At 43.5% G+C, this 27,736-nt stretch overlaps 2 protein-coding genes across 10 annotated transcripts in view; one reads left to right on the forward strand and one right to left on the reverse strand.

Annotated features, from left to right (window-relative positions):
- Positions 1–2,281: 2,281 nt before the first annotated feature.
- Positions 2,282–26,843, reverse strand: NUDT5 (nudix hydrolase 5). 7 transcript variants are annotated; one of them, XM_027121639.1, is made up of 10 exons: positions 26,743–26,843; positions 15,772–15,852; positions 13,745–13,812; positions 9,851–9,900; positions 8,477–8,584; positions 6,960–7,055; positions 6,259–6,360; positions 4,795–4,803; positions 4,611–4,664; positions 2,282–2,518 (listed from the first exon to the last, which is right to left on the reverse strand). In XM_027121639.1, exons 2-10 carry the CDS (start codon positions 15,829–15,831, stop codon positions 2,409–2,411), a joined length of 657 nt encoding a protein of 218 aa, XP_026977440.1. In that variant the 5' UTR covers positions 15,832–15,852; positions 26,743–26,843; the 3' UTR covers positions 2,282–2,408. The 7 variants fall into 7 exon arrangements, with proteins under 7 accessions (XP_026977440.1, XP_026977437.1, XP_026977438.1 ...); XM_027121636.1 differs by lacking the exon at positions 26,743–26,843 and adding an exon at positions 26,540–26,664; XM_027121637.1 differs by lacking the exon at positions 26,743–26,843 and adding an exon at positions 26,536–26,660.
- CDC123 (cell division cycle 123) overlaps positions 26,780–27,736 on the forward strand; it is a 59,176-nt gene continuing 58,219 nt past the window's right edge. For 2 of the 3 annotated variants that reach the window (XM_027121634.1, XM_027121633.1), the window contains exon 1: positions 26,921–27,141. In XM_027121634.1, the coding sequence (XP_026977435.1) occupies positions 27,068–27,141 (74 nt within the window). In that variant the 5' untranslated portion in view covers positions 26,921–27,067. Of the gene's footprint in view, positions 27,142–27,736 lie in introns of all 3 variants that reach the window. The other variant, XM_027121632.1, reaches the window with a different exon arrangement.

The raw sequence follows: 27,736 nt of genomic DNA on the forward strand, positions 1-27,736 counted from the left end.
TTTCTAAGATTATATAGGTTCATTATATTCATACAGAATTCATCCTGAGATACCTATTGCAAATGTATTAGTTTAATCCTAAAAATATTGAGGGACAGTGAGTGGCCAACAAAAGGGTGCTCAGTTTTGTGACTAACATTTGGAAAGACCAGGAAAAAAAATGGTCACAATATCCCAGCCTCCATTTGCAATAGCACAGTTCTTTATAAATAATTCTTTTTGGGGGGGGGGGGGTGCTGTGCTGCATGGCTTATGGGATCTTAGCTCCCCGACCAGGAATCCTTCGTAGTGAAAGCACAGAGTCCTAACCACTAGACCGCCAGGGAATTCCCTAATTCATTTTTCAAAGTATGTGCTTTATTGCCCAAAAAGATCAAACTTAATTTTTCAAAGAAGTCCTTCTCATTCATATGGTTTTCTATCATTGTTTACTTTCTTAGTGCAGGACGTGTATCTTATTTAGCTTAGGATCACAAAGCCAACTAATTTCAGGAGGAAGGCAGAGGAAATACAGGCAGGCAGGAGAGTCGCCATGTCCACTGGAGAGCATCTCCTGAGGGCCTCAGACCACTGTTACCATGGAAATACAACCCAGTGTTACAGCTCTTTTTCCCCAAAGAAGGTGGAAATACAGCTTTTAATAATAAACCTTCAACGTTTAAATACTAATACACTAATAGGGCCAGCCAGTGAAAGCATCCAGACTGCCAGTTCTCAAACTGACCGAATTTCCAAAGCATAGCCTTTGATATTTGCAGAGAACATAAACTGCATTAGGCGATGTTCTAGGATTTAGGTGTCACTTCTGAACTGCACTCAGGAAAAGAAGGTGGCAGAAAGGACAGGCAGGGGTTACAAATCTCTGTCCTCCATCAGCGTTTGTGTAGCTTTATCAGTTGGCATGGGGAGTGGTTTTGCAAGAGTTGGAGGCTGTTTGGAGACTAGTTCTGTGTGCTTGAGCCTGTGCATTCTCTGTATGCTTTGGCGTCTCTTGATTTTGATGAAGAGCAGTAACGAGGGCCTTGGGTGCTCAGGGAAGAGGATTACAGTCCCTGGAGAATCATGATGCCCATGATTAAAAATAAGGATTTAAGAGGCACAGGGGAAGGCTACTATTAGAGCAACTAGTTGGGGCTAAATTTTCATAGTATTCACAGGGAGAGTAGACTTCATCTATACAGTTCTCTAGTTGCATGATTCTTTACATTCTTTTTAGGAAGTACAATATAAAGATCTATTTTTGCTCATAAAAATATCTCTAGGTAAGTCAGTGAACCTGCAGACAAGCAGACTGTACTGCAGCCTTTTTGGCATTAGTCCCCTGATCTTATCTGGCTCTGAGGGGCCCGGCTAACCCCTGGTCCAGGGCTGGAAACATGACTTAGGGGTAGCCAATGAGAACCATCCAGAGACCTCTACACCAAAGAGGCAGGAATCCTGGAGCCCCTGAGGCTACAGAAGTCCACACAACAGCCAAGCTCAAGAGGTAAGAAAATGGCCGGTGACACCGGTGGACCTTGAGGATTGGGGGCAGGGGAAGTTTGGGCATGGCATGAGCCGGAAACAATCCATATTTTCCTTTAAAGAAGCTTGTATTGGGTTTCTGGTCCTTGCTAACTGTGCTGGCTATACTCACGGTTTAACACCAAGACAGTGCCCCAAACCATGTAAATCTTATTACTATGGGCTTGGTTTTTAGAAACTTCAAGTACTTTTTGAGGTAAGGATAGGAAAAGAGATTCTGAAGTATATACACGTGCTTGAGGGAAGGGCCCTGTATTTTCATTAGCCTCTGAACCTTGGTACGTGAATGAATCGACCGTTTTTCATTACATAAGAGCTGGTCACCCTCCAGTAGTTAGATGGCTATAAGGACACTAGCTAACTGGAAACATGTGCTTATTACGAATGTTATTCTCTTTTATATCCTGTGCTATGCAGATTAATTCCATATAGCAGATAATTAGGAGAGGCCAAGAAAGTCCCTATATAGATCTGTCTGTTAAAAAAACTCTAATGCCGTAAACGGTTGTTTGCATACCTCACTACATATTTTTTAGTGGGGTTGGGAAGCGTTGACCTAATTGGAATTCAGGGCTATTTTCCTATGAAAATACCGTATCTCCTGGATTAGAGTAGAAAAGTTAACAGCTGAGCTTTCTTTTTTAAAAGCTGGATTAAACAGTACCTGCATTTATGTTGTTCTTTAATATTAGCTGTGGAGTCTAGCATTTAAATGAAGTCTATAATCTACCTGTAATTACAATTCCATACCACCACATGCATTCTGTGCTTTTATTTTATGAAAAAACTAATTTCAAATCTCCATTGAAACTAAGCTGAATACAAAGTCTTAATGAAGGAGGCCTGTGTCCTGGTTACAGAAACAAGGCGACTGTCCTTTGGCCTTAAAACTTCAGGAAGGGCTCTTCAAGCGGCTTCGTGTTTGCATGTTTCAGCGCCAGAGCGTAGGAATAGACTCTGGCGTCCACTGTCAGATGTTCATTAGCTACCAGATCTAGAGGAGGTGAAGAATACAAGTCAGATAATGAAGTTGATAACGGATAATACCCCTCATCAGCCAATCAGTGTTTACTGAGCGGCTACTATGTGCCAGTTCCTGTGCTAGATGCTGGTGGTATAGTGATGAACAAGACGTTTCCTGTCTTCAAGGATCTTACTCTAGCAGAAGAATAAAGGATGTAAAAGCAGGACTACGTTTCCAGCATGAGATAAGAACAAGAAAAAGTTAAAGACAGAAGAGCACATATACCAGGTGATGATTCTGTGTTTTAAACAGCAAAGCTTTAAGTTTATAGATCCAACTGTTACTTCATAGATTGCTCACTACAGGGCTTTGTTGCGCTGAACTACACAGTGATGATTCATCCATCCTCTCCACTGTCAGGGACACACAGGTTCCATGTGCAAGTTCAGCCGTGTGCTCGGATGGACTGGATGAGGTCTCTGAATCTGACCACAAGGGCCTTTCATGAGAACTTCTGTTTTACTCAGGTGGAGGCCCCCAGATTTCCAATCTGCCCCTTGTTTCCCAGCCACTTGTTTAGGAACAAGCTCAGAGTCGGTTTGACCCTCAAAGACAGGGTTCTGTCCTGCTCATCTGTGCCAGCAGGTGCTGGGCGAGTGCTAAAAGCTATTCTTCATAGAAAACTGAACTCCACGTGCCTTCCTACTCCTCAAATGGTACGTGTGGAATAAATAATTTGATTACTATATTGTGATGCTAGTAAAGCCAGGAACACTGTTTCTTTGCCCCTCCCTCTTCCTATATATATAGATCCTTCTACCTCCCTATTTTCCCCTCTCTTTTAAGGCTGGAAGGGAAGTTACTGGAAAGGAGAAGGAAGGAATTTTTTTTAAAAGGACATTTTTCTAATACAAAAAATAAAAACAATAGCACATAACCTTCAAGCATTTGTGTGTCACCATTATCCCATTTAATTTTACTCCTGCCTCCTCAGAGGTAGGGGCTGTCCTACTGTTCCCGTTTAATGAGAAGAGCTAGGAGCCTGTTCTGAGCTGTAACTAACACACGGTTGACTGAGCCTCAATCCAGCCAGGCCTGTTGGCCTCAGAGTTGTGCTGTGACGGGTGGCCATGGCTCTCCCCGAGTAGACACCTCAAATCACTGCATCTCCTCACGACGAGCACTTCTAACTCTGACCCTGGGATCCTAAGGTGGTTTCTACCTTAGGTCTGGTCTATAAAAAGGTAACGTAGGGATGGAGGCTGTCTGGGAACCTGAAATGCCAGCAGGTTTTGAAAGATCCCCTTGACTTTTCAAACACAGACATCAGAAATAAAACTGTACGCCACTGGTACTCACGGGAGGAAGGAAGAGACTGCTCCCAAAGCTTCAGGTCAAACAATGCTTCAAGTTAATTTTTGAAATAAAAACTTAATAGTATTCAAATTAGGAGATCACCCACTTCTTTGTCATGAGTGACTGGAGACGAACCCAGCTGGCAGAGGAGCCCCCGAAGGCCCTGCCACGTCTTTTGCAGTATCTCCTTGTGTAGGGTTACTGGAGGACATCGGTCCATGGAACCTTACTAATTTTCACAAAGTCCTATGAGACGGGCTGACTGGGAACCACATGTAACTACATGACAAGTAGTTTACTAAGGGGCACGCTGCTAGTTAGTTCATTATATCAGCTTATCACACTGCGTATATATTAGATGCCTAAATATTTGTTAAAATCTTTAACTTAGACCCCACACAAAGAACCGTCCAACATACTGGCATATTTGAGGATCAGTTAAGAGATTATTTACTATACCTTTGCATGGCAGGGGTTAAAGATTGAAGGTATAGAATAGTTTTGGCTAATCAGCAGGCCTATATCTTGACTGTTCTGTAGAATTAAAAAAGCCCCTAATGAAAGCTTTCACTTGACATGGAATGTTTTGCTCTTATTTTCAAACTCTGTGCCACCTGGAAAGGAAACTTATTGTGTAGGTCAACTGCAGTCTTATATAACAGTTTCTAGGCATTTGAGTTTAATGAGGAAGAAATAGAATAATATTTAGTACCCCGTTGGTGGGGATGGGGAAAACAGAGAAAGTGGGGTAATCAAGAATGCTTACCATCAATTCTCTTCAGCAGGTCATTCTTTGGTAAGGAAATCACTTCCACAAATTCTAAACAAACAAAGTGCAAGTGAAAATAAAGCCGGACACCAGGCGAGCCCAACTGAGCAACTCACAATGCCATGGCCGCTCCCGCTGCACCACACGGCACTCAAGGCCAGCCCCCGAGCGGGACACATACCTCCATCTCCTGAAAACAAACAGAAGCGGGACATCTCAGCAAGGCCCGGAATGGTCAAACGCTGCAAGGCTTTTGTGCAAGACGTTATCAAAAAGGCTATAAGAGTTTAACAGAAACCTGGGTCTCTACTAATTTAATTTATACACGTGGTAAAACAATTCCAACAGTACAAAGTTATTGTTCTCCAAATCAAATGTTTTAATGGCCAAGTTTAAAGCATATTCTGTGATATGCATATATGTATTTTTAAACTTTGTTAAAATATACATAACATAAAATTTACCAATTCAACCATTTTTGAAGGTACAAATTCAGTGGCATTAAATACAGTCACATTGTTGTGCAATCATCAGCACTACGCATCTCCAGAACTTTTTCATCATCCAAAACAGAAAGGTGGTACCCGCTGAACAAGAATTCCCTATCTTCGGTGACCTCTATTCTACCTTCTGTCTCTATGAATGTAGCGATTTTAGGTATCTCACATTTGTGGAATCACACAACATCTGCCCTCCTGTGTCTGGCTTAATTTCACTGAGCAAGATGTTTTCAAGCTTCATGTATCAGCATGCCTCGTTGCTTTACGGCTGAATAATATTCCATTGTAAGAATAAGCCACATTTTGTTTATCCATCTGTTAATGGACACTTGGGTTGTTGCACCTTTTGGGTATTGTGAATGATGCTGAATGAACATTGGCGTCCAAGTATCTGTTTGAGGCCCTGCTTTCAGTTCTTCTGGGTATTTACCTAGGAGTGGAATTGCTGGGTCACCTGCTAATTCCATGTTTAACTCTCTGAGGAACTGCCAAACTCTTCATCAGCATGTTATATTCGCTAGTTTGAAAACTGGGCATTTAAAATTAGCTGCAGTGGGAAACTGAACACTGGGAACAACTAAAAGGGACGGGAAATGGAAGACCTCCACTCCAACACATGATTTACGGTGGTGTCTGTGTCACCACCACCTTTTAGTGGGGCTGCGGGAGCACATGGAACCGACAGAGGCATTAAAGCCTCTGAATCCAAACTTGCTAAGAAATGTGGAGCAAAGAATTTCCCCAAAGCTTCACTAAATATGGAACTCAACAAAAACAGTTAATACGGTGCTGTGCTGTAGCACCTCTGCCATTCTTACAATATTGATGGAGACAGAAATCAGAGTGATTTCGAAGATTTTCACTGTTTATGATTTAAGGCCTGTAGTCCTTATTACTAAGCGGGAATAAACTCCATATAGAAGGTATGGAAATTTGTAACTGCACATTTTATATAAAGCAAGCACAAAAATCAATGAAGTGCTAAGAGAAAAATGCTGAAATACATAAGATTAGGAAAATAGCCAAGAGTACCAATGAAGCATCTCTGAAAGACCATTATTCTATTAACAAAAATCAAACTAGCAGCAAGTTAAAAGAAATTTAATACAACGCAACCACTGTAAACGGAGCCAACACATGCTTACCTGGCTTTGGCTTAGGCCTTACGTTTTCAGCATCGTCTCCATTGATAGTTACGGTTACCATATGTGTGGTACAGTTTGACAAACCTGGATCCATACAGACAGCTGGGGAGAGAAGCAGCAGATCACCTTTCCAGACACTAGTCAGGTGTCATTCGTTTCATCACTTAAATGTCTTTGGAGGAAGAGTGGGCTTGTAACTCATAGTTTATGTAGAAGTTATGCAGGGGAACTGGTTTCTCCTATTCCCTTAGTATATACGCTGTAGGTCTGCAGAACACATGTGTAGTTAGTACTCATATTTTCCCCAGAGTTCCTGAGGAAATTTTGGTAAATCTGAGGGGTTAGATGCGGTAATATCCTTTCACCACATCAAGAAAGTCTTCTAGTGAGGAGCGCGGCATACGGACGAGATGAGTACGAAATAAAGCTTAGAATGTGGGAACCCCGAAAGGCACCCTAATCTCATAATTCTTCTCCAACTTCAGCCCTTTTTGCTCAGCCGTGCTCTCATGGGGCAGGGAGGTTCACTCTCAGGTGACCAACCCTCATCAAGGATTTCTCTTCAGTGAATTAGCTAATAAATAAATCCCTGACCATAAAGAACACCCGAAGAATCGTCCCTTTCACATCCAGAACAATCAACTGCTTGGCTAATTTTCAAGAGTTTGTCCCCAAGCACACGCATGGGAAGCAGCACGAACCTGGGGAACATTCAGCAACGTCGCCCTTGTAGCCAGTTTCTTCCTCGAGCTCCCGAAGAGCAGCTGCTTCTGGGCTTTCGTTGTCATCGATGAGACCTGCAAGTCCCAGTCATGTGAGAGGTGGGACGGGGAGCCCCCTGCTTCTAACGCAAGTTGCCGAGCTCCGTGGGAACAGTCAAGCAAGAGGTCTGGGGGGCGTGGGCGTGCAGGCAACACTGATCCCGGTTTTGATCTTTTATAGAAAAATTAAAGACAAAAGAACACCCCTGGGCAGATTTAGTAGGTTCTGTTCCTCGTGTTTAGACCTAGATGTTTTTGTGAGCATCTCAGCATCAAGCTTGTTGTACAGCACGGATCTCCTGGGCGGGTAAGTGGCTTGGCGGTGGCCAACTGGCCCCGGTTTTAGACTAGTCATGTGACTACAGCACAGGAAGCCTGTGCTTTTTTCTGTTTCCTCACATGCGAGTTGGGGACAGTGTTTCCCATCTTGCCTTCCTCCCTCAGGGCCACATGGAGGGCTCTGGAATGCAATGCTAGGATAAACGTCACCTGGGAGGGAGAAGATCGGAAAGGAGGGAAGCAGGGGGGAGGGGACTGTGGGTAACACTAGTTCATTGTGAGGAGGGAGTGAACGGGCCGAGTGGGAGGAGGCCAGCAGCATCGCAGATCCTTTCTCCTGAAAGGAATTTACAGGATGCAAAGAAAAAGTGAAACATGGGCTATTCAATTACTTTTCTGTTGTTTTTTTGGGCCACATCAAGCGGCATGTGGGATCTTAGTTTCCCGACCAGGGATTGAACCTGTGCCCCCTGCAGTGGAAGCTCAGAGTCTCAACCACTGGACCACCAGGGAAGCCCTCAATTACTTTTAAAGTTATTAATTTCTTCAGTGAAATGGCAAGGAAGTGAGAAAGAAAATAAAGCTGTTACTTATGTGTTACTATGGGATGGACTTTGAAAATACAGAACTTAAACCACTAATGATAACTGAGATCTAACCTCTTCAGATGGGAACAAGCCAATTAAGTGCTATAAGGATGCACTGCATTCTAGATACTTCCTGTACAACTGAAAAAATATTCTAGTTGAAATTAAGATGATTTCCTTGGCCTGTATACATACAGGAGGATCATGGTTCTTCCCCATTCACAGTTTCTGGAGTTAAGAGCCAGGCCTAGTTATTACTGTAAATTTGCCAGAGGCAGATCATTAGTGATAGAAAACGAAATACCTTGACAAATTAGGAAAAGCCAATGACTCAAAAGAGGCTAGAAAGAACGCTGCAAAGAGGAGGGCAGGTGGCCTGGAAAGGTGAGCTGTGATACCGCTACGGATTACAGGATCACTGGAGTGTGGCCTGGAGGTGCCTCACTGCAGAAGTGGTTTTGTTTTACTTAAAACCGCATGGACAGATGAAAAGGTGTTCAATGTCTAAGCTCTGCCGTTCTCAGGCTCTGCCCTGGCCCAGTCCAACAGTCCCTGAGGGGCCATTCTATTCCCCAGTGTTCAGTTACTCACCGGCAGGGAATTCTAGGCAGTAGCCCCCCATCGGGGGTCGGAACTGCTTCACCAGAATGATGCACTCATAGTGAAGGGTTCTTTGCAGCACGGGGATGACCGCCACACCTGCCAGCAGGAAATAAAACCAGGAAACCCCAATGAAAGGTCAGGAACGCCAGGAATTTGTTTACAGCAATCTAACTATTGATAAAAGCCCACATTTTAAGAAATGCTGCAGCTGAAATCTGTCTTGTATCTGCCATTAGCAATAGGAAGTTAATTTAAGCTACAATACTGGCAGTTAACTTTGGAAGTTATTCTCATTAAAAAAAAGCAAGGAAAAAATAATCACACTTCCGTATTATTTAATTTTTCTTTTTATAAAAAGCTTGTTTTTATTGCCACAATTTCTTTAAAATAAAATTGAAACTAGAAGTAAACATTTAGCCCAGGGTCCAGGACAAATTTTGGTCTACACGAACCGCTACAGACATCATTTCTCGCCCTGCTGCAGCCAGGCCGCTGCCGAAGTTACATTGATCTCTGTGCTCTTCGATTTCCTTTAAGCAATAAATCAAATAAGTTCCAACGTTTGTCGTATATGCTAACTAGACTGAACTTCATTGTTTTAGGATAAAAGACCCTTTCTCCCAAGTTTACTTGGGCTTCAAACCAAACCAAAACCAAAAACCACTGGATTCTGGAAAACACAACTGCCCAGGGGGACCATCGGCTCCTCTCGCTTTCCCAGTAGGAAAACACAGCAGCTGCGGCAGCTGCTCCACTTCCAGGAAAAACAGAACACAGAACAAAATGGAAAAAAGGGAAAAACAAGGAAGACTTATTGCCCAACTTCCCCTAGACCAGAGGTGGTTTTCAGGACTTTTTCTGGGATCTTTGCAGGCAAAGCATCCAGGCTGGAAGGGAAAGTGAACTGAATGAACAGTCTTTTCCTAAGTCGTTTCCTCATCAACTTATAAAAGCAAGCAGTCAGAAAGCGCCAAGTCATGCCAAATAAGTTTTCCAAACGAAAGGCTCTCACCCAGATCCTCTGACCAGAACGCAAAAGATTTCTAGAAGTCATAACACATCTAGATACAGTATGTGGCTTCAAATTACACTGACTTAAGTTTGGCCTCAAGTATGATGACATCTTCCCCTCAAAAACACTGTTCTGAGCTTAGGTAACAGGAACCGGAAGTTATTGATAAAGAAAGCTTGATTTAGTTACAGTGTTGCAAAATAGAACACCAGAGCTAAAGATGAAAGACCATACTTGAAGATAACCCTGCTCTGAGGTCTTGGTTACAGTAAAAAACCCTCCTACCCCCAGTCTCCTAGTCCTGTGTGGGACTTCCTTTCGGGAGAGTTCTAACAGGTTTGCACTCATACCATCAGCCGACTGGCCTTTCCTCGTTGTCCGTTTCACAGTTTCCCAAGTTCTGTTCAGGCAGACAAGAAAAAACAAAAGCATTAGTGCTCAAGAGGAGACTTCTTAGGTTTTGGGTGTATAACCAGCACCTTACAGATGCAAAGCATGCAAATGTGCTAAAGACAGCGGCCAGGAACACCACGCAGTAAAGATCTGTATCAAAAAAAGAGCCAACTGTGCTTTCCCACAGCCTCTAAAAATTATCAGAGAAAACCACTGCCTCCCACATCTAACTCTCTACATCTAAACAGAGGGCCTGCTCATCACTTGAGCTGCCTTTCAAATCAGCTTTCAAATCATTTACTCAAAACACTTCTGTTTGGATCATAAATTTGCGTGAGCAGCACAGCGGGCGATCACAGCTTTAAAGGCGATTAAGCAGTCAGTGCAAATCCAGCCCCTGTGCAAATTCCAAATGATATCCTGCATAATGTAAATCATTGAGACATTTATTTATAGTTTAGATTTTAAAAGCTGTCACCTCAGCTACACAATGTAAGAAAGTAGGACCTTCCTGTTTATTAATTGAGGAATTAATAAATTTAGGTAAGTACTCTGCTTTGCATGCGTGAGATCCTGTCTAAAGGGAAAATGGTCCCTAAAAGAACAAGTGGGGTGAGCGGCTCCTGGTCCCCCCTCACAGCTTTATTCCTGACTAGCTATTTGTTTCAGGGAACCCGGTACTGACAATCCAGTTACTGGAACAGCCGTGTTGTTTAAAGGGGGAAGGGCGCATGAGGGAATTTCCTCCTCACTCTTAGCCCTTCAACAGAAAAAAAGCAGCGGTTAGAGATGGGAGTAAAGAAGCAAACAATTTTGGTTTAAAAGAAGGAAGACAGGGCTTCCCTGGTGGCGCAGTGGTTGAGAGTCCGCCTGCCGATGCAGGGCACACGGGTTCGTGCCCCGGTCCGGGAGGATCCCACATGCCGCGGAGCGGCTGCGCCCGTGAGCCATGGCTGCTGAGCCTGCGCTCCGCAACGGGAGAGGCCACAACAGTGAGAGGACCGCGTACCGCAAAAAAAAAAAAAAAAGGAAGACATCTGGATGGCTCCGGAGAAAGAAAGCAAAGCACCCATATCTGACATCTGTCTCCCTACAGTAAGACTGAGGGTAAGAGGTGCTCCTCGGAGGAAACCTCGTACTTTTTATCTGGTTGTCCTGGAGGCTTGGACCTTGCCACATTTCTATTAAAAAGTGTCAGAATTTAATCTGGTTAAAAAAAAAAAAAACCTTTCGGTAAACTGTAGATCTTTTAGTATTGCACCCAAATTCTGAAGTGCAAATATGTCAAAAATGAACCTGTGAAAATCAACCAGACTACCAGGACGACTCACAGCTGCCCACATTCCTGTTAGTAGCAAGAAGCCAACCAACAAGCCATTCTGATCAGTCAGTAACTCGCAAGTGACGAAACACCTTCTGGCCCAGTTCTCTCTGCTGCCTCCTAGGGTTAGAGTCCTAAAGACTGAAGAAGACAGTGCTGGGAAAAGCACTGAAGGTCCCATCCCCAACACACTAGGAATAAAGGAAGCAAAAAGAGGAGCATCATTATAGTGGTTACGCTGAATTAAATAAGCAGTATGGAGCCATAAAATAGGTACGTATTTATAAGAAACAGTAGAACGAGAGCGCCCCCCGAGAGCTCCAGTCATCTCAGAGGGACTCAGAGAGGAGAGACGTCCATCTGATTGTTGTCTTAAAAGCCTCTTGTAGCTTTAGAATTCTGATTCTCGTTGAGTTACTCCGTTTTTAGTCTTTGTTATAAGGAAAGCCTGTTTTACTTTCTTCCCTCTAGTCAACCAACTCCAAGAGGTAGGCAGGGTGACAGAGGGGGAGCTTAGTTCTCTCCTGAATGTCAATACAGGGGCACACAGCCGGCACATCTTTACTCTCCCCAAATCAATTCCATACCCTCTTCCATGAACGAGACAATAGAACAAAGGATTTTCTAGCTGCAACTTAACTGTTCTGTACATGCAATAGTACTGTAAAGTACTGAGATTCATTCTTCAAAGCTTGACATTCGGGTATGCAATGTTAATGTTTCACACAGGCGCTCTCCGGAGGCTGCAGGGCAGCCCTACGTATGGACGGATGCGGAAGACCGTGCTGTAAACAGGCCACACAGTGTGGAGTCTGGGAGACCTGAGGCCACTCCCGACTACTGAAGCAGACTCTCCGGAGGTGAGACCGAATCCTGAGTATTTGGAGACAAATCCCCAAGTGATTCCGAGGCACATCCCTGATGAAGAAGTGCTGGAAGGAAGAGAGGACAGGGGCAGGTGCACAGCCACATGGGCCCCAACCAACACGTACTCTTCACACTAACTAGTGTTGAGGGCTCTATTTTGTGTTATAAACTTAACTCTACAGGAAGGAGAACCAAGCTGTGTCATGGTAGGTTAGGCTCTAAGCTCTGGCTACGTTTTCACAAGTGTAAGTATGTGTGCACCTGTCGTGTTCCCCAAGTCTCGGGCCTCACCACACCCAGCTCACTGCACGTAACAGGTACCCCCTCCCACTCTGTGGATGGGGCGTAGTGTGTGTTAAACCAGTTAGCTTTCTTACTTTGGGTTTACCCAAAGTAAGCTTTCTTAGATTTTAAAAGCTGTCACTTCAGCTACATAATGTAAGAAAGTAGGACCTTCCTGTTTATTAATTGAGGAATTAATAAATTTAGCTTTCTTACTTTGGGTTTACCAGTGCTATGAGTATCTTAATGTTCCCCATGGCTCTCGAACATTGAACCTTATTACTGTTTTTTGCTACTTTAGTAGATACAGTCAAAAGTGGTTTAAATCACTGGCAAGTCCATGTACTTTCACACTGACAATAGATGTATTTATTTCCTTACGAAGAAACTTTATTCTCATTTGATCACTTAGCAAATAGAGTTTTTATGTTAATGAATTTATATCATATAACCTGGATACTAAATTCAGTTACATTTTCCTATCTTCTCATTCTGTTTTACTCCTTTTTTGTATTTCATAAGTAAACGTTTAGCACATTTTTTTTCTGTTATTTATAATATACAGAATTACTAAACAGAAAAGTTGGAAAATAGAAGAAAAAGGCTAGTCACATAGCTGCCATTAATATTTTGCTACAGTTTTCCTTCTAGCCTTTTCCTTACACATTATTTGGCAGGGTTTAAAAACCATATATCCAATATCCTATTTTGTTACCAGCTTATTAACTTTTCTGACACTGCTGGGTTGTCTTCATGATCTGCTGTGGAGACGGCTGCTTAGATTCTGACAAATGAATACACTGTAACAATTATTTCTCTATTTTTAAGATGTTGAGGTGAATTTCAATTTATTTGTCTTTTAAATTTATGATGAACGTTTTTCATGCATAAATCTGATCCCAAATAGTTTTCTCAGCATAGTCTCAGACACCGCGGGCGCCAGGCCCCAGGAACTCCCTCCCGGCCCTCACCCACATACGTCTTTATGGCGACTGGTACACAGTGTGAAATGCTTTACAAAACTTTTTCCCCCCCAATTTTCATTTCTGTGAGCAAGGCGTAAGCCTGTAAGTTTTACCTCAAACCCAGTAGCAATTTCTCTTAAATTCTAATTCAGAGACAAAAACTGGTTTAATAGAAGGAAGTCACCTGTACTGTTAATTATTCTGCTGCTTTATTAGCCTAAATTAGGCTTGGCCCAAAAGTTTTAGGTTCACCCTAATCTACTTGGGAGAATGGTGTTAAAACAGCTTAACTAGATTCTTTACTTAAGACAGAGTTTACAGTGAGGAAAATATCAACGTTTATGCTAAACACTAAATAGAGACCCTGAGAACCCAAATCCTCAGCATTTTACAAAAAGAAGAAAAAAATACTTTACCTTGTTTTACCAGTAGGATCTCTGTAAGTTGTTCTTTCAAGCTTGACCCATTTTCCTTCTGAAATTAACTAAAAGATCAGATAGTAAGTTGGGAAACTTTCAAGCTGAGCTGTTTTTTATTTAGTTATTTTTCCTTTCAAACTTTTTGTGGCTCTCAATGATCACGCTTCCCTCCCCAAAATTTGTGTCCAAGTTTTCTTTGTGTCTAAAGAATTGAAAGTTGTTTTTCTGATGGTGGGCCTGCTGTCCTGTGGAGTTTTGGAGGTAGGACTGAAGAGGTGAAAAGAAATGAGAGTTGACAAATTCTTGGGAGAGGGGAGGACGGGGGTACCTAGAAGGGAGCATGAGGGAGGGAGGGAGGGGTTTCTTGGGATGCTCCTAACCGTCTCTCCTCTGATCTGGGTGCCAGTCACGTGTGTGTGTTTAGGATGTGAAAACTCAGTGGCATCTGACTGTCAATGACTACACAGCAAAGCTGAATACAGGGATACCACGGCCAATGACTACATTTCCCATAATGACACATGGGTTTACCACCCAGTCTGAGGGGCACCCAGCATCGTTTTGCCTGGATGCCAAGGCTAGGTTACCAGGACTAACTTACCTACAGACTATACTGACTGAGCACAAAGGTGCACTGTGTACATAAAGCAGTAAGTAGCTTTTTTCTTACTATTCTATCTGTCACTTGTCGCCAGCAGCAACCTAATAATTATCAGCAGATCTGTTCACAGATAACACAGAAAGATTTTTAAATCAAGAAGAATTCCAGGGCTTCCCTGGTGGCACAGTGGTTGAGAATCTGCCTGACAATGCAGGGGACACGGGTTTGAGCCCTGGTCTGGGAAGATCCCACATGCCGCGGAGCAACTAGGCCGTGAGCCACAATTACTGAGCCTGCGCGTCTGGAGCCTGTGCTCCGCAACAAGAGAGGCCGCGATAGTGAGAGGCCTGCGCACCGCGATGAAGAGTGGCCCCCGCTTGCCGCAACTAGAGAAAGCCCTCACACAGAAACGAAGACCCAACACAGCCATAAATAAATAAAAAAAAAAAAAAAAAAAGAATTCCAGAAAGGTGTCAAGCTCAGAGTTCCAAAGATGAAGGATTTAAAGTTTATCCACTACAATGGTTCCTGTAGGAAGAGACTTTTTAAAAGGTAAACTGGATAACACACAAGACATACATTAGTTCTGGAATTTAGACCACAACTAACAACTTAGGTTTTTATTCTTCTTAAACACACATATTGAGACCACAAATATCTAACCAAGATGTGATACCTAGGGATGAAATGTCTAAGCCCTAAAACTCACATGATTTATTCTTCTACCCAGAGAAACTTTTAATAAAAATTGAAACAATAAGGTCCTACTGTATAGCACAGGTAACTATATTCAGTGTCCTGGGATAAACCATACTGGAAGAGAACATAAAAGAGAATGTATATATGTGTATTACTGAGTCGCTTTGCTGTAAGCAGAAATTAACACAACACTGTAAATCAACTCTACTTCAATAAAAAATAAATGAAAAAAATAAAAATTGAGAATTTTAAAAATCAACAGTCAAAACTCACTTTAAAAACAGCCTCAATTTCGCTAATACATATAATTAAGAATGATACACCACTGCTCCCACACAAGAGCAAAATGCCCAAGTCCTAAAAAGGGAGCGGGAACAGTGTTTAAAACCTATCTTAAAGAATGAAAAACAGGGGCTTCCCTGGAAGCGCAGTGGTTGAGAGTCCGCCTGCCGATGCAGGGGACACGGGTTCGTGACCCGGTCTGGGAGGATCCCACATGCCGCGGAGCGGCTGGGCCCGTGAGCCATGGCCGCTGAGCCTGCGCGTCCGGAGCCTGTGCTCCGCAACGGGAGAGGCCACAGCAGTGAGAGGCCCCCGTACCGCAAAAAAAAAAAAAAAAAAAAAGAATGAAAAACAATCATTTGAAACAGCAAATAGTCTATACATTTCTTTTAAACTCAGCTTAATATGGCGAAGGAGAAGGGAAGTAAAAATCAATGTATACCTCCTCTGAAATAATAGACTGCTTGGTATTTTGAGAATCTGCTGGTTCTTGTTGCTCCATTTTCACTTTATAGTCCCCAGGCTGTAAGAGAATGAGATGTGTTTAGGCTACATTAATTTTTCTGAATTACACATTTGTCCATAGGTCACTGGTCAAAGTACTTAAATGGCGGAAAAACTTGTGTCATCAAAGCTTGAGTTTCTCACGTGAAGACTGGGGAGAGCTGCCCCAGGTGGAACAGGAAATGCAAGGCCTCGGGAACAGCCAGGAAAGAACGGAAAGCGTCCTGGTGAGACCGACCCACACCCTGCTATGCACAGACCTGGCCCTTAGACACAGCCTGAGATCTCCTGACTCCACATTTAAAACGCTTTCCACGGGGAAACAGTACAAAGATTGTACACCATTCCCAATGCCCGCCCCTCAACTGCTGTCCCTTATCAGCGAAACTTTGAGTTGTTGGCTGGCTGCTTCTCCCTCCCCTTTGTCTTTGTGTGTGTGTGTGTGTGTGTGTGTGTGCGTGTGTGTGTGTTAAATGGATATACTATTCTAATAATTTAAAACTGAACAGTTCAGTGGCCCATTCAAAGTTTTAACGTGTCAACGTAACAACTGCACATAATGAGTTAACTAGAAGGAAGATCTGTTAGGAAAGGGCAGGCCCCATCCCGGGTGCCATGGGCTACTACTTTCTCCTGGCATATTCCCTCAATTCTGTACCCTGAATGTCTGAACATCTTTTTCTACCCTCAAAGTTGATTGATAATCTGGCTGCATATACAATTATGAGCTGAAAATCATTTTCTGTCAGCAGTTTGGAGACACTGTTCAGGGTCTTGCTTCTAAGAAGCAAACTGGGGCTTCCCTGGTGGTGCTGCAGTGGTTAAGAATCCGCCTGCCAGTGCATGGGACACGGGTTTGAGCCCTGGTCCAGGAGGATCCCACATGCCGTGGAGCAACTAAGCCCGTGCGCCACAACTACTGAGCCTGCGCTCTAGAGCCCGTGAGCCACAACTGCTGAAGCCCGCGTGCCTGGAGCCCGTGCTCCGCAACAAGAGAAGCCACCGCAATGAGAGGCCTGCGCACGACAGCGAAGAGTAGCCCCTGCTCACCGCAAGTAGAGAAAGCCCACGCGCAGCAACGAAGACCCAATGCAGCCAAAAATAAATAAAATAAATAAATTTATACACATATATATAAAAAAAGCAAACTGGCTACTGCTAAGAAATTTGGAGTCACTCTGATTCTAGATCCTTTCCAAGTGACCGGTGTTCTTTCTCTGGAAACCTGCAGTTACTTACATCTTCACGGTGATGTTGGTGTTGTTTTAGGGGATTCAAGTGGGTCCTTTCAATCTGGAAACTTCATTCTGTGCTTCCTCAACTATTTCACTGATAATTTCCTCCCCTCTGTTTTCTCTCTACTCTCTTTCAGGAAATAATACTTAGCTGTTGGACTTCCCGAATCGGTCCTCTGTCTTGTCTTTTTCATTCCTATTTTCTGTTTCCTTGCTATTTTATCTACATTTCTCAGTGGCTATTCCAACCCTTCACTACCCTGAAGTTCCACAGTTCCTAACCTACCCCACCTCCAAATTTTAGCTCCAGGGAAAATAGAAACCATCAAACAACAACTCTCTTACCAACCATCTTAGAAGGAAAAGTGTCTGCTCTGTTTCTTCTGGGACCTAAAGTGATAATTAAACAGCAAGTTTCCCTAAAACACAACCAACAAAACTTAAATAAACCTTCTCATAATCCTGTTCTCTGCTCCAACCTTGCAGGACTTCTTGAAAGACCAGATGACACTACTGTGTATCTTTACTCAGGCCATCACTATCTAGTCCCACACGTCATCCGCAAGCTGGAAATACAAGTACCTCTGATCCCTAAACTCCTTTACCAACCATAACTCATCCATCGCAAGTCCTCGAAATTCTACCTCTAACACTTTCTGAAAGTGTCCTACCCCTACTATCCCTGCTCTGGTTAAAAACCTTAATGTCTCCCACTTGGGATGAAATGATTTCCAAAACTATCTCCCAGACACTAGATTTTTGTTTACATTATCCAACTTTCAACATTGCTCACAGTTATGTTACTATAAAAACTCCCTAAAATCACTGACGCATAAATGAATGAAGGAAAAGAGTGCAACTGGCTGGCTAAGTCTAGAGAGCCAACCTGTTTCTAAGAATCAGGTTGGTGTGGGGCCTGCTTAGGCTTGTTCTGAAGAAGAGTTCCTCGTCTACTGGTCTTTATCTAATTAAGTTAAACTCAATTTCAAAATTACCTTGGCACAAAGTTAAAAGATTCACACTTTCTGATTTCAAAACTTACTGTAGGGCTTCCCTGGTGGCGCAGTGGTTGAGAATCTGCCTGCCGATGCAGGGGACGCGGGTTCGTGCCCTGGTCCGGGAAGATCCCACAGCCGCAGAGTGGCTGGGCCCGTGAGCCATGGCTGCTGGGCCTGCGCATCCGGAGCCTGTGCTCCGCAACGGGAGAGGCCACAACAGGGAGAGGCCCACGTACCGCAAAAAAAAAAAAAAAAGCCATAGTAATCAAGATGGTGTGGGTACTGGCACAAGCATAGGCTACATATAGATGGATAGAATTGAGAGTCCAGAATTAAACCCATAGATGTACAGTGAACTGATTTTTCAACAAGAGGGCCAAGAGAATTTTGGAGGAAAAGAACAGTCTTTTTAACAAATTGTTCTGGGACTAGATATACACATAGATAAGAATAAAAATGAACCTTTACCTAATACCATCTATAAAAATTAACTCAAAATGGATCAAAGCCCTCATTGTAAGAGCGAAAATTATAAAACTCTGTGAAGAAAACATAACTTTAAGTCTTCATGATCTTGGGTTAGTCAACTGTCTCTTAGATACGACACCTAAAGCTCAAGTGACCAAAGAAAAAACAGATAAACTGCATTTCATCAAAGTGTAAAACTTTTGTGCTTCAAAGGATACCATCAAGATAGTAGAAAGATAACCCACAGAATGGGAAAAAAGTTTGCAAATCTGATAGAAGACTTGTATGTGAAATATGTAAAAAACTCTTACAACACAATAATTAAAAGACAAATAGCCTAATTTAAAATAGGCAAAGGATCTGAACAGACATTTCTCCAAAGAAGTATATACAAATGGCCAATAAGCACATGAAAATATGCTCAACGTCATTAGCCATCAGGGAAATGTAAATCAGCACCACAATGAGATACCACTTCACTCCCGCTATGATGATTATAATAAAAGGGATAATAACAAGTGTTGGTGAGGATGTGAAGAAACTAGGACCCTAATATATTGCTGGTAGGAATGTAAAACAGTGTAGCTGCTTTGGAAAACAGTTCCTTAGAAGGTTAACCACAGAGTTCCCATATGACCCAATAATTTCACTCGTAGGTGTATAACCAAGAGAAATGACACATAGGCTCACACGAAAACTTGTACACAAATGTTCACAGCAGTATTATTCATAATAGCTCCAGAGTGGAAACAACCTAAATATCTATCAATTGATGAATAAATAAAATGTAGTGATTCCATACAACAGACCATTATTCAGCCATAAAAAGGAATGAAGTACTGATACATGCTACAACATGGATGAACCTTGGAAACACGCTAAATGAAAGAAGCCAGCCACAAAAGGCCAAATATTGTATGATTCCATTTATATGAAATACCCAGAAGAGACACATCCATAACACAGCAAGCAGATTTGTGGTTACCAGGTGACTGGGGGAAGGAGGGACTAGGGTATGGCATTCCTTTGGATGAAAATGTTCTGGAACTAAATAGGGATGACGGTGGCACATCTTGTGAATACACAAAACCTTCTGAATTTTATAATCATGAAGGTGAACTTTATGGTCTGTGAATTACATCTCAATTAACAACCACCACCATTGCAGTCTTAAAATTCCCAACAGCTAAGTGTGTAGGATAGTTGGGTTATTGACTGTCACCCTGGGTCCAAAGGCTGACAAAGCCCGGAAGACCAGTTTGCAGAGTTCTGCTCTGGACTCAACAACACTGCGTTGCTAAACCACGCAACCATTTTACTGTCCGCTCGGTGCGCATTTTGTCTGATGCTCAGTACGTATTTATGCTATATTATTAAAACATTATGAACGTTGTTGCTTGCACATTATTTTGTGGGCCAACTCAGGAATTACTCTGGCAAAGAAGCGAAATTTGAGGCCTGAGGTGAGGAAAGATGACTATATGCTAAAGAAATAAAAATACCCACTTAATGAGGATGAGAGAAAGAAATGCCTGTACATCTTCACACTCACTGAAGCAGAGTGAAGGGGGGAGAAGGGTGCTAATCTATACAGAGTGATCAGGAAAGGCCTCTTTAATTCGGTGACAGTTGAACAGAGGCATGAAAGTAATAAAGTAGTAAGCTACACGTACGTTTACATACTTAGAGACAGCATATGAATTATACGCATACAGCATAAGAAAACAGGCAGCTATTCCTTTGAAAGTACCCCAGACGGTAATTTATTAGGTAAACTTTTAACTGGCATTGGTTTACATCAGACAAACAGTTTACATTATTACAGGCAATCACAGTAGAGTGCTGCCCCAGATGAAAACGAACCATAGGTTAGTTACATAAACGGCTGGCTACCCGTCTCCACCTGAGTGTTCTACATCCAGAGAAAAGAACTTTATCCACCCAGATTTTTATCTTCTAGATTTCCATTCCCTTCTATTAACAACATATACATCAGAGAAGGAAAGTTTCCTCCACTTCTAGTTCTGACATTTAAGAGAAAGTAACTCTCAGGCAACCAAGCAACCCCATTTAGTGCACAATATAGAATCTGTCTAGAACGGTACAAGACACTCGGATTAAGTCAAAATTTCTACCTCCTTTAAAATGACGTTCCGACTCAAACTTCTTTTTTTTTTTTAAACATCTTTATTGGAGTATAATTGCTCTACAATTGTGTGTTAGCCTCTGCTCTACAACGAAGTGAATCAGCCATACACATACATATATCCCCATATCTTCTCCCTCTTGCGTCTCCCTCCCATTCTCCCTATCCCACCCCTCTAGGTAGACACAAAGCACCAAGCTCATCTCCCTGTCTGACACAAACTTCTTAAAAGCAGAGAACTGCAGTCCTTAAAGGTACACGTGCCACCAGAAGAGCAGATAGGCAGAGCAAGATAACCTCTACTTTCCTCTATGAAAAGATTCATAATCTGGATTCCCAGGAGACAAAATGTCAGTAACACCTAATTTAGAACAAGAGGTCCTCCTACGACCCCCATGTGAGTATCTTTAGGGGCAAAGGGGCATCTAGTTCCTTCAGATTTACATGACACTTTAAGGCATTTATGTTATCTGCTGGGTCCCCTAATGTTTCTCTTTACAGCTGCCCTCAGATTTTCAAAGGGATTGTTCCTGGGCTAAAAAGGTGAAAAAGCCCTATTCTGAAGGATGGTTCCCCATCCACCCCTCTTCATCTAAATTAGCTAAACTCAAGTACAAAACAGTCCCAGTAATCAAAAATCGACCCTCAGTTGGCAAATGCTAAACTATTTATGAGCAGTTGTTTCAAACAGACTGTATTTTAAAATGTTTAAGCTAAAATGTTAGAGGTCTAGAAAAACAAAAAACAAGCTCCAGACATAAATTACAAAAAAAGAAAGAAAAAAGTGGCTAACAGGGCTGGGCCTCTCGAGGGTAATTACTTAGAATGCAATCAGCCCCAAGGGGGAACAGTATTCTCTGGCAATCTATGAACTGTGTTAAAAACAAAAATGGGATTAAAGAGTGATTTCAGAAGTCTATTCTTTACCACGCGATTCCCAAAATGTTCAGGATTGTGCAAGCACGTCAAAAGTATTACTGAGGGCTTCCCTGGTGGCGCAGTGGTTGAGAGTCCGCCTGCCGATGCAGGGGACACGGGTTCGTGCCCCGGTCTGGGAGGATCCCACATACCACGGAGCGGCTAGGCCCGTGAGCCATGGCTGCTGAGCCTGCACGTCTGGAGCCTGTGCTCCGCAACGGGAGAGGCCACAGCAGTGAGAGGCCCGCGTACCGCAAAAAAAAAAAAAAAAAAAAGTATTACTGAAACAGAAAAAGAACATTATTCTTAGCACCATTTCAGAAACAGAAGCTAAATAGTGCAGTGTGGGGCTGGTCACCAGCACAGCTCTTCAGAGACCAGACAGCTTTCCACGCCCGGCTGCATGCTTGTCTCCAACACCACTGTGACACAGCTTTCCTAAGCCAACCCCATGCTACGTCGAGATTTAAAAGTAAAATTTAATTTGGGCTTCCCTGGTGGCGCAGTGGTTGAGAGTCCGCCTGCCAATAAAGGGGACACGGGTTCGTGCCCCGGTCCGGGAAGATCCCACGTGCCGCGGAGTGGCTGGGCTCAGTGAGCCATGGCCGCTGAGCCTGCGCGTCTGGAGCCTGTGCTCTGCAATGGGAGAGGCCACAACAGTGAGAGGCCCGCGTACCGCAAAAAAAAAAAAAAAAAATGTTATCCACTTCGTTAGCTAGAACTTAAGGTCATCTACATTTTGCTAATAGGTGTACGTTATACGTAAAAAACCCCACAAAAACCCCGATGTACATAACGCTGTGTTCTAATTCACATAATCTGTTTTAACCTACTTTGGTTTGAGCAGAGAAGGTCTATGATGTGTCAGATGTGTGATTTTTCCAGGGCACAAAAAACTCCAGTGAAGGAAAATGTCACAGGATTCTTTGAATTCCTGTACAGTGTCTGGCAGCAGCGTCTAACTAGCTTTGTGAGCGTGGGCAGTTCAAAAGTTCAAGTATACAGCAAGTGCAAAGTGACCACTATTCCTGCCCTGGGGACCTGATATGCAAATAACCAGAAGGGCAAATGCCTGCTAGAAAGATAATGCAATACCAGGGTTTTTTAAATGAGGCACAAATCACATCCACTTGGGAGGCAGGGAAAATAGAAAAGACTTTTAAAAAGCTACTATTAAAAGGTAGTTTGATACTAAGATATGATTTAGAGACCAAGAAGGCAGGGCAAGCATTCTGAGTAGAAGGAACCACATGAACAAAAGCAGAGATACTAACTGGGGGAAGGGTTGAGAAATCACAGGAGAGTTTGGCAAGCCCTAGGGCCCTCAACTTTTCCCTCCCTAGGCCCTCCAAAACAAACAATCAAAAAAAAAAACCAAACAAACCCCACATATAATGGATGATATTAACAAACACATTTCCAAAGGCTTACACAGATTCCGCTGGATGCCCACCCCTTTCCCCCAAATTTGCTGGCAAACAAAGCACTCAACAACCTTAACCAGCAGGCCACAAACTCCTGCTGCTAGGCACGTTCCTCTTGGGTTTAGCACTTACAATTCTCCACTGAAGGGAGGAAGATAAAAGATCACATTTTCACAAACTTGTGTATTTGAGTATTAGGAACAACAGCTGGATTAAAGTTAAGTGGGAGTAAGATTCAAGAAGTTAAACTGAGAACCGCAAAAGTCAGGCTGTAGGGTTTGCGCCCAGGCTCTCATCATTCACGTATTACAATACCCGAGTCCCTGCAGCTTGCTGAGCTTGCAAAGTGAAGCAAAAATCAGAGCGAGAAATCACACATTGGTTAATCTCTCCCAGCTAATAGCTGAGTATTGTAAACACCATCTATACTCAACCAAAGATGTAGGAGCTCAAATCGTAAGCAAAAACTTCTGATAGACAAATGAAGGTCAGGCAGTTGGAACAGTTTAATAATTGAATAGAGAAATCAACAAGGCAACTTGAAAGAAATTAAAGTGGGAGATCAATTTTTGCAAAAAATAACGATTGTGTTAATAGGCATGTCTAAAATGCTATTCTACATTCTTTCAGAAAAATTACACAGAAAAGCCACTTGATTTATAATGAACGAAGTACCGTTAGTTTTGTTATATTTCATAATCTTGGTTAAAATCATAAAGCTTCAAAAATTTTAGTTTTTTTAAAGATAATATTTTGATCAGTCTTCTTTTGTACCATCTATGGTAAAATTTTGGTAACCACATCAAATGGATTAACTTTAAGTGAGCTTTTCTTTGCTGACAATTAACCTCACATAACTTCCTGCAGTTACTTTGTCAATGATGCAAAGCCACTGAAAGCTTTCTTCTTTCTTTTCTTTTCTTGTAGGTGTAGGGGTTGGATGGGCAGGGAGGGACTGACATTTTACTGAAATTATACTTGGTGATTTATGATCATTAACCAAGTGATTTACAATCATTACCTTTAGTTCTGGTTGAGCAAGAGTGAACTGCTTGTAATTACCCCTTGGAAAAGTTAACTGGTTACAGCCACAGAGTAACAAGACCAGTAAAGAACCTCTTCATAATTGCCCAGGAAAGAGATAACATAGGTTTGGACGAGGGTGGACCAGGAGCAAGCAGATTTAATTCCCTGCAGATGAGACTTTTTTACTTTTCCTAAAACAGTTTCTGGGGAAGGGGTTTCCAAAGCTAATTCCAAGAAGGAGATGATCTTACAGAAAACTGGGAGAAAGGGGTGGTGCAGTGTTCAAACTTGGAAACACTGAGTTTGAGATGTCGGTAAGATATCCCAAGTGGAGAAAACCAACAGACAGTTGGAAACACTAATCTACAATATTAATTATATTATGGATTCAGAGAAGGAAATGTTTTTTCATTATTTAATTTGGAATTGCTCAATTACCCCCCTATCACTTTGGTTACAGATATTTTTCGGCCCTCACGAGAAAAAGCAACTATTTCCACTGTTGTAAAGGTTTCACTGAAGAAACTTGATTAATATAAACAGTTGATGGCTAAATGAAGAAAAGGTAAACATGGCGGCTAATAAATAATGAAAGCGGGGCTTCCATGGTGGCGTAGTGGTTGAGAGTCCACCTGCCGATGCAGGGGACACGGGTTCATACCCCGGTCTGGGAAGATCCCGCATGCCGCGGAGCGACTGGGCCCGTGAGCCATGGCCGCTGAGCCTGTGTGTCCGGAGCCTGTGCTCCGCAGCGGGAGAGGCCACAGCAGTGAGAGGCCCGCGTACCGCAAAAAAAAAAAAAAAGAAAAAAGAAAGAAAGCAAGCGAATTTAGCTGTACCCATTCAAAATACTGGAGTGTCTGTTTGTAATATCAATTTATTCGATGCTGGTTAAATGTGTAACAAGTTACTTAAAATCAGCTGTGAGTAATACTAAAATGTCAGCACTTCTAAAGTATATAGCCTGAATAAAAGACATCTGCATCAAATCCCTTCCCTGTAGTGTCTATATTTAAGTTTACAGACTTAGCTGCTTCTTTACAAATAACTGCAATTCTCACCTCAACCTCTACACGCAAGTTTCCTGGGCTTCCTCCCAGACTGACTACGTTCCCAGTTTCTACTTTCTCCTATACATCTATTAATTCCTATCTTCAACAGAAAATACCTTACCCAAATTAACCCCACCAGTGCTAACAGTGCCTTCAGCTGCAACTTGTTTATTTCTAGGTCACAACAAAAACAAATATTTGAGTGACCACTCCATCCGGTATCAAGTCTCTCTTAGATCTGGCAGCCTGGCACCATTCTCCCAGCATCTATGGAATATTGCTTCTTTCCCCCATCAAAACAGAAAGGATTGCGTAATCGTGGATCTCAGAAGTGCTACCGACCCACTACCGCCGCCCCTGCCCCAACATACTCTGCAACGGCAAACTCCATTTACCTCCGCTTTGAAAATGTATGTTTAAAAGCTCTGCTCCCAATTAAACCACTTAGGAACACTTTTTGAGCAAAACAAAACAGGAAACAACGCATATTCCCGGTGTGTGTGGGGGCGGGGTTCTAAGCCTAATGGGCAGAGAATCCTGTAATTATACAAATGAATACCTTTCTAAAGAGGCTTGTAATCGGTGGGGTTCTCACCTCTTTCTAATTTAAAACGACTTAAGATGAGCCAGTAAGAATGTGCAATTTTAAAGAGCTATCCGAAATGTGCGCCCTTAGGCAAAGGTGCCTGGGACAAGCCCAAGGCACGTAACTGTACGAAGCAAGGCTAGGTTTAAAAGGCGTTTCTCAGCACCTAATCATTTCTCTTTTCATTCATTTAAAGAAATAAATAAAAGCGAACTTTTTCGTTACTCTACTTTCTGACCGCCATCTGATACGCCCTTACGAAAGTAGGGAAAACAGACGATAGGGTGATAGGGGACGGACGAAGAAGAGGGAAAAAGAATGGTATAACAAATTCGACTAGCATTCCTTACAGTCTTGTGAATCTAGCATGGCATGGGTACGGACACGATCTGGCTGTGTTTTTGCAAGCTGCTACTTTTGAGAGGCTGGAATAAATGAACTTGACGCTCAAAGGCGACACCTCTCCTTTCCTCTTGTTCTCTCAAATCTACCTCCTCTATTCACCTCCAAAGTCCAACTCCCCAGGACCGTACAGACGGGCTCGTTCCCTCTCTCTCACAACCCTCCCCCACCAGAGAAGCGGGGCCATGCCTCCCTTTGCAGATGCCTCCACCACTGCACTCACGCTAACATTTCACTGATGTTTCCTACTTTCTGTATCCCGAGTAGCCCAGCTCTTCCACCCCGGTTCCTGGTTTGCCTCTGAACCTGCCCTCCTTTCCGCGCCTCGCGGGACGCGAGCTGGGTTAGCAGCCGGGGAGACGCGCTCCGCTGCCGGCATGCTCCAGGTGTGCTCCCTCCCTCCCCCGCCAAAGAGACCCTGCACTTGATTGGCCCGCGCCGAGTTACCTACTCCTAGGCGTGGGGCGAAGGGATGGGTACTCCTTTAGGAAGGGGGAGGAAAGGAGAAAGCACGGGTCCAAGGCAGCAGTCTCAGGAGATGCTGGGCTACTGCGGGAGCCACAGGCGCGCCTCGCGTTGATGAGAGAGGGTGCGCGCTCGCCCCCTCGCGGCACCCGTAGCACCCCCGCTGGTGACCTAGCCGCAGAGGATTACCTTCCGGGGCAGTGCGCGGCTAGACGAGAAGAGGAGCCCTGCATTTACAATCCTCGTCTCAACAGTTTCGGAATTCCTCTCCCGTGGACAGAACTCTGTGTGTGTGCGTCTGCGTGTGCGTGTGAGTGTACCCTAAAAAAGCACGCCCCAAGATTCTTTCTCTCCGCTTCTTCTTCGCTCCTTCCTCCTTGCTTAATAGACCGGAAGTGTCCTCTCACCAAACCAGCTCGGCGGGCACTTCCGGGACGGGAGACCAGGGTTCCGGGAGGGTGCTGGGAGGAGAGGGAGAGGCGGCGGCGACGGCGGCGGCGGGGGCGGCTGGAGGATGAAGAAGGAGCATGTGCTGCACTGTCAGTTCTCCGCGTGGTATCCACTGTTCAGAAGCCTCACCATCAAGAGGTGAGACGAGAGGGGTTACGCCGAGGCAATGGGCAAAAGGGGATTGCGACATTTGGGGCGACTCCCAGCTCCATAAAAAAACTGCAGGCCTGGATGGGAGCGCCAGGGCCGAGATTTCGACTTCCTGGTGGTATTTCGGGTGGGGAGATGAATGAAGTCGATCCATGTTTGCTGTGCCCCCTGTTGTGCATCAGGGAGGGTGCTGGGGAGGTAGAAGGGCAGTGTCGTGGCTCCCTGAAGGTCAGAGGCGTTCTGAGGAGCAGATGAAGCTAGTTTAGGCTTGGGAGTTCACCTTAACTGCCTTTAGAGTTGCCAGCGGGGGGAGGTGATCAGCAGAACTGGGTAGTGTGGGCTTTGCCACTGACTAACCCGCTGGGGGACTTGATAGTTTTTGGTCACTATCAAATGAGAACAATGATACAGACCCAACCTCAAATTCCATTGTGAAGCTCCAACATGATAGTGTAGATGGAAAGCATTAGTAAAGTATACTTATGTGTTGTTAGGGATGGAAGCCGTCTGAAAGAGAAGTGGAACAGAATTTGTTTTCTAGTTCTCTGGCCCACAACAAGGAATCTGTGACCAGTTTGCAGGG

The sequence above is a fragment of the Aethalodelphis obliquidens genome, unplaced genomic scaffold (assembly GCF_003676395.1).
Source record: "Aethalodelphis obliquidens isolate GAN/ISIS:26980383/991018 unplaced genomic scaffold, ASM367639v1 scaffold23, whole genome shotgun sequence".
In the NCBI taxonomy this organism is placed as follows: Eukaryota; Metazoa; Chordata; class Mammalia; order Artiodactyla; family Delphinidae; genus Aethalodelphis; species Aethalodelphis obliquidens.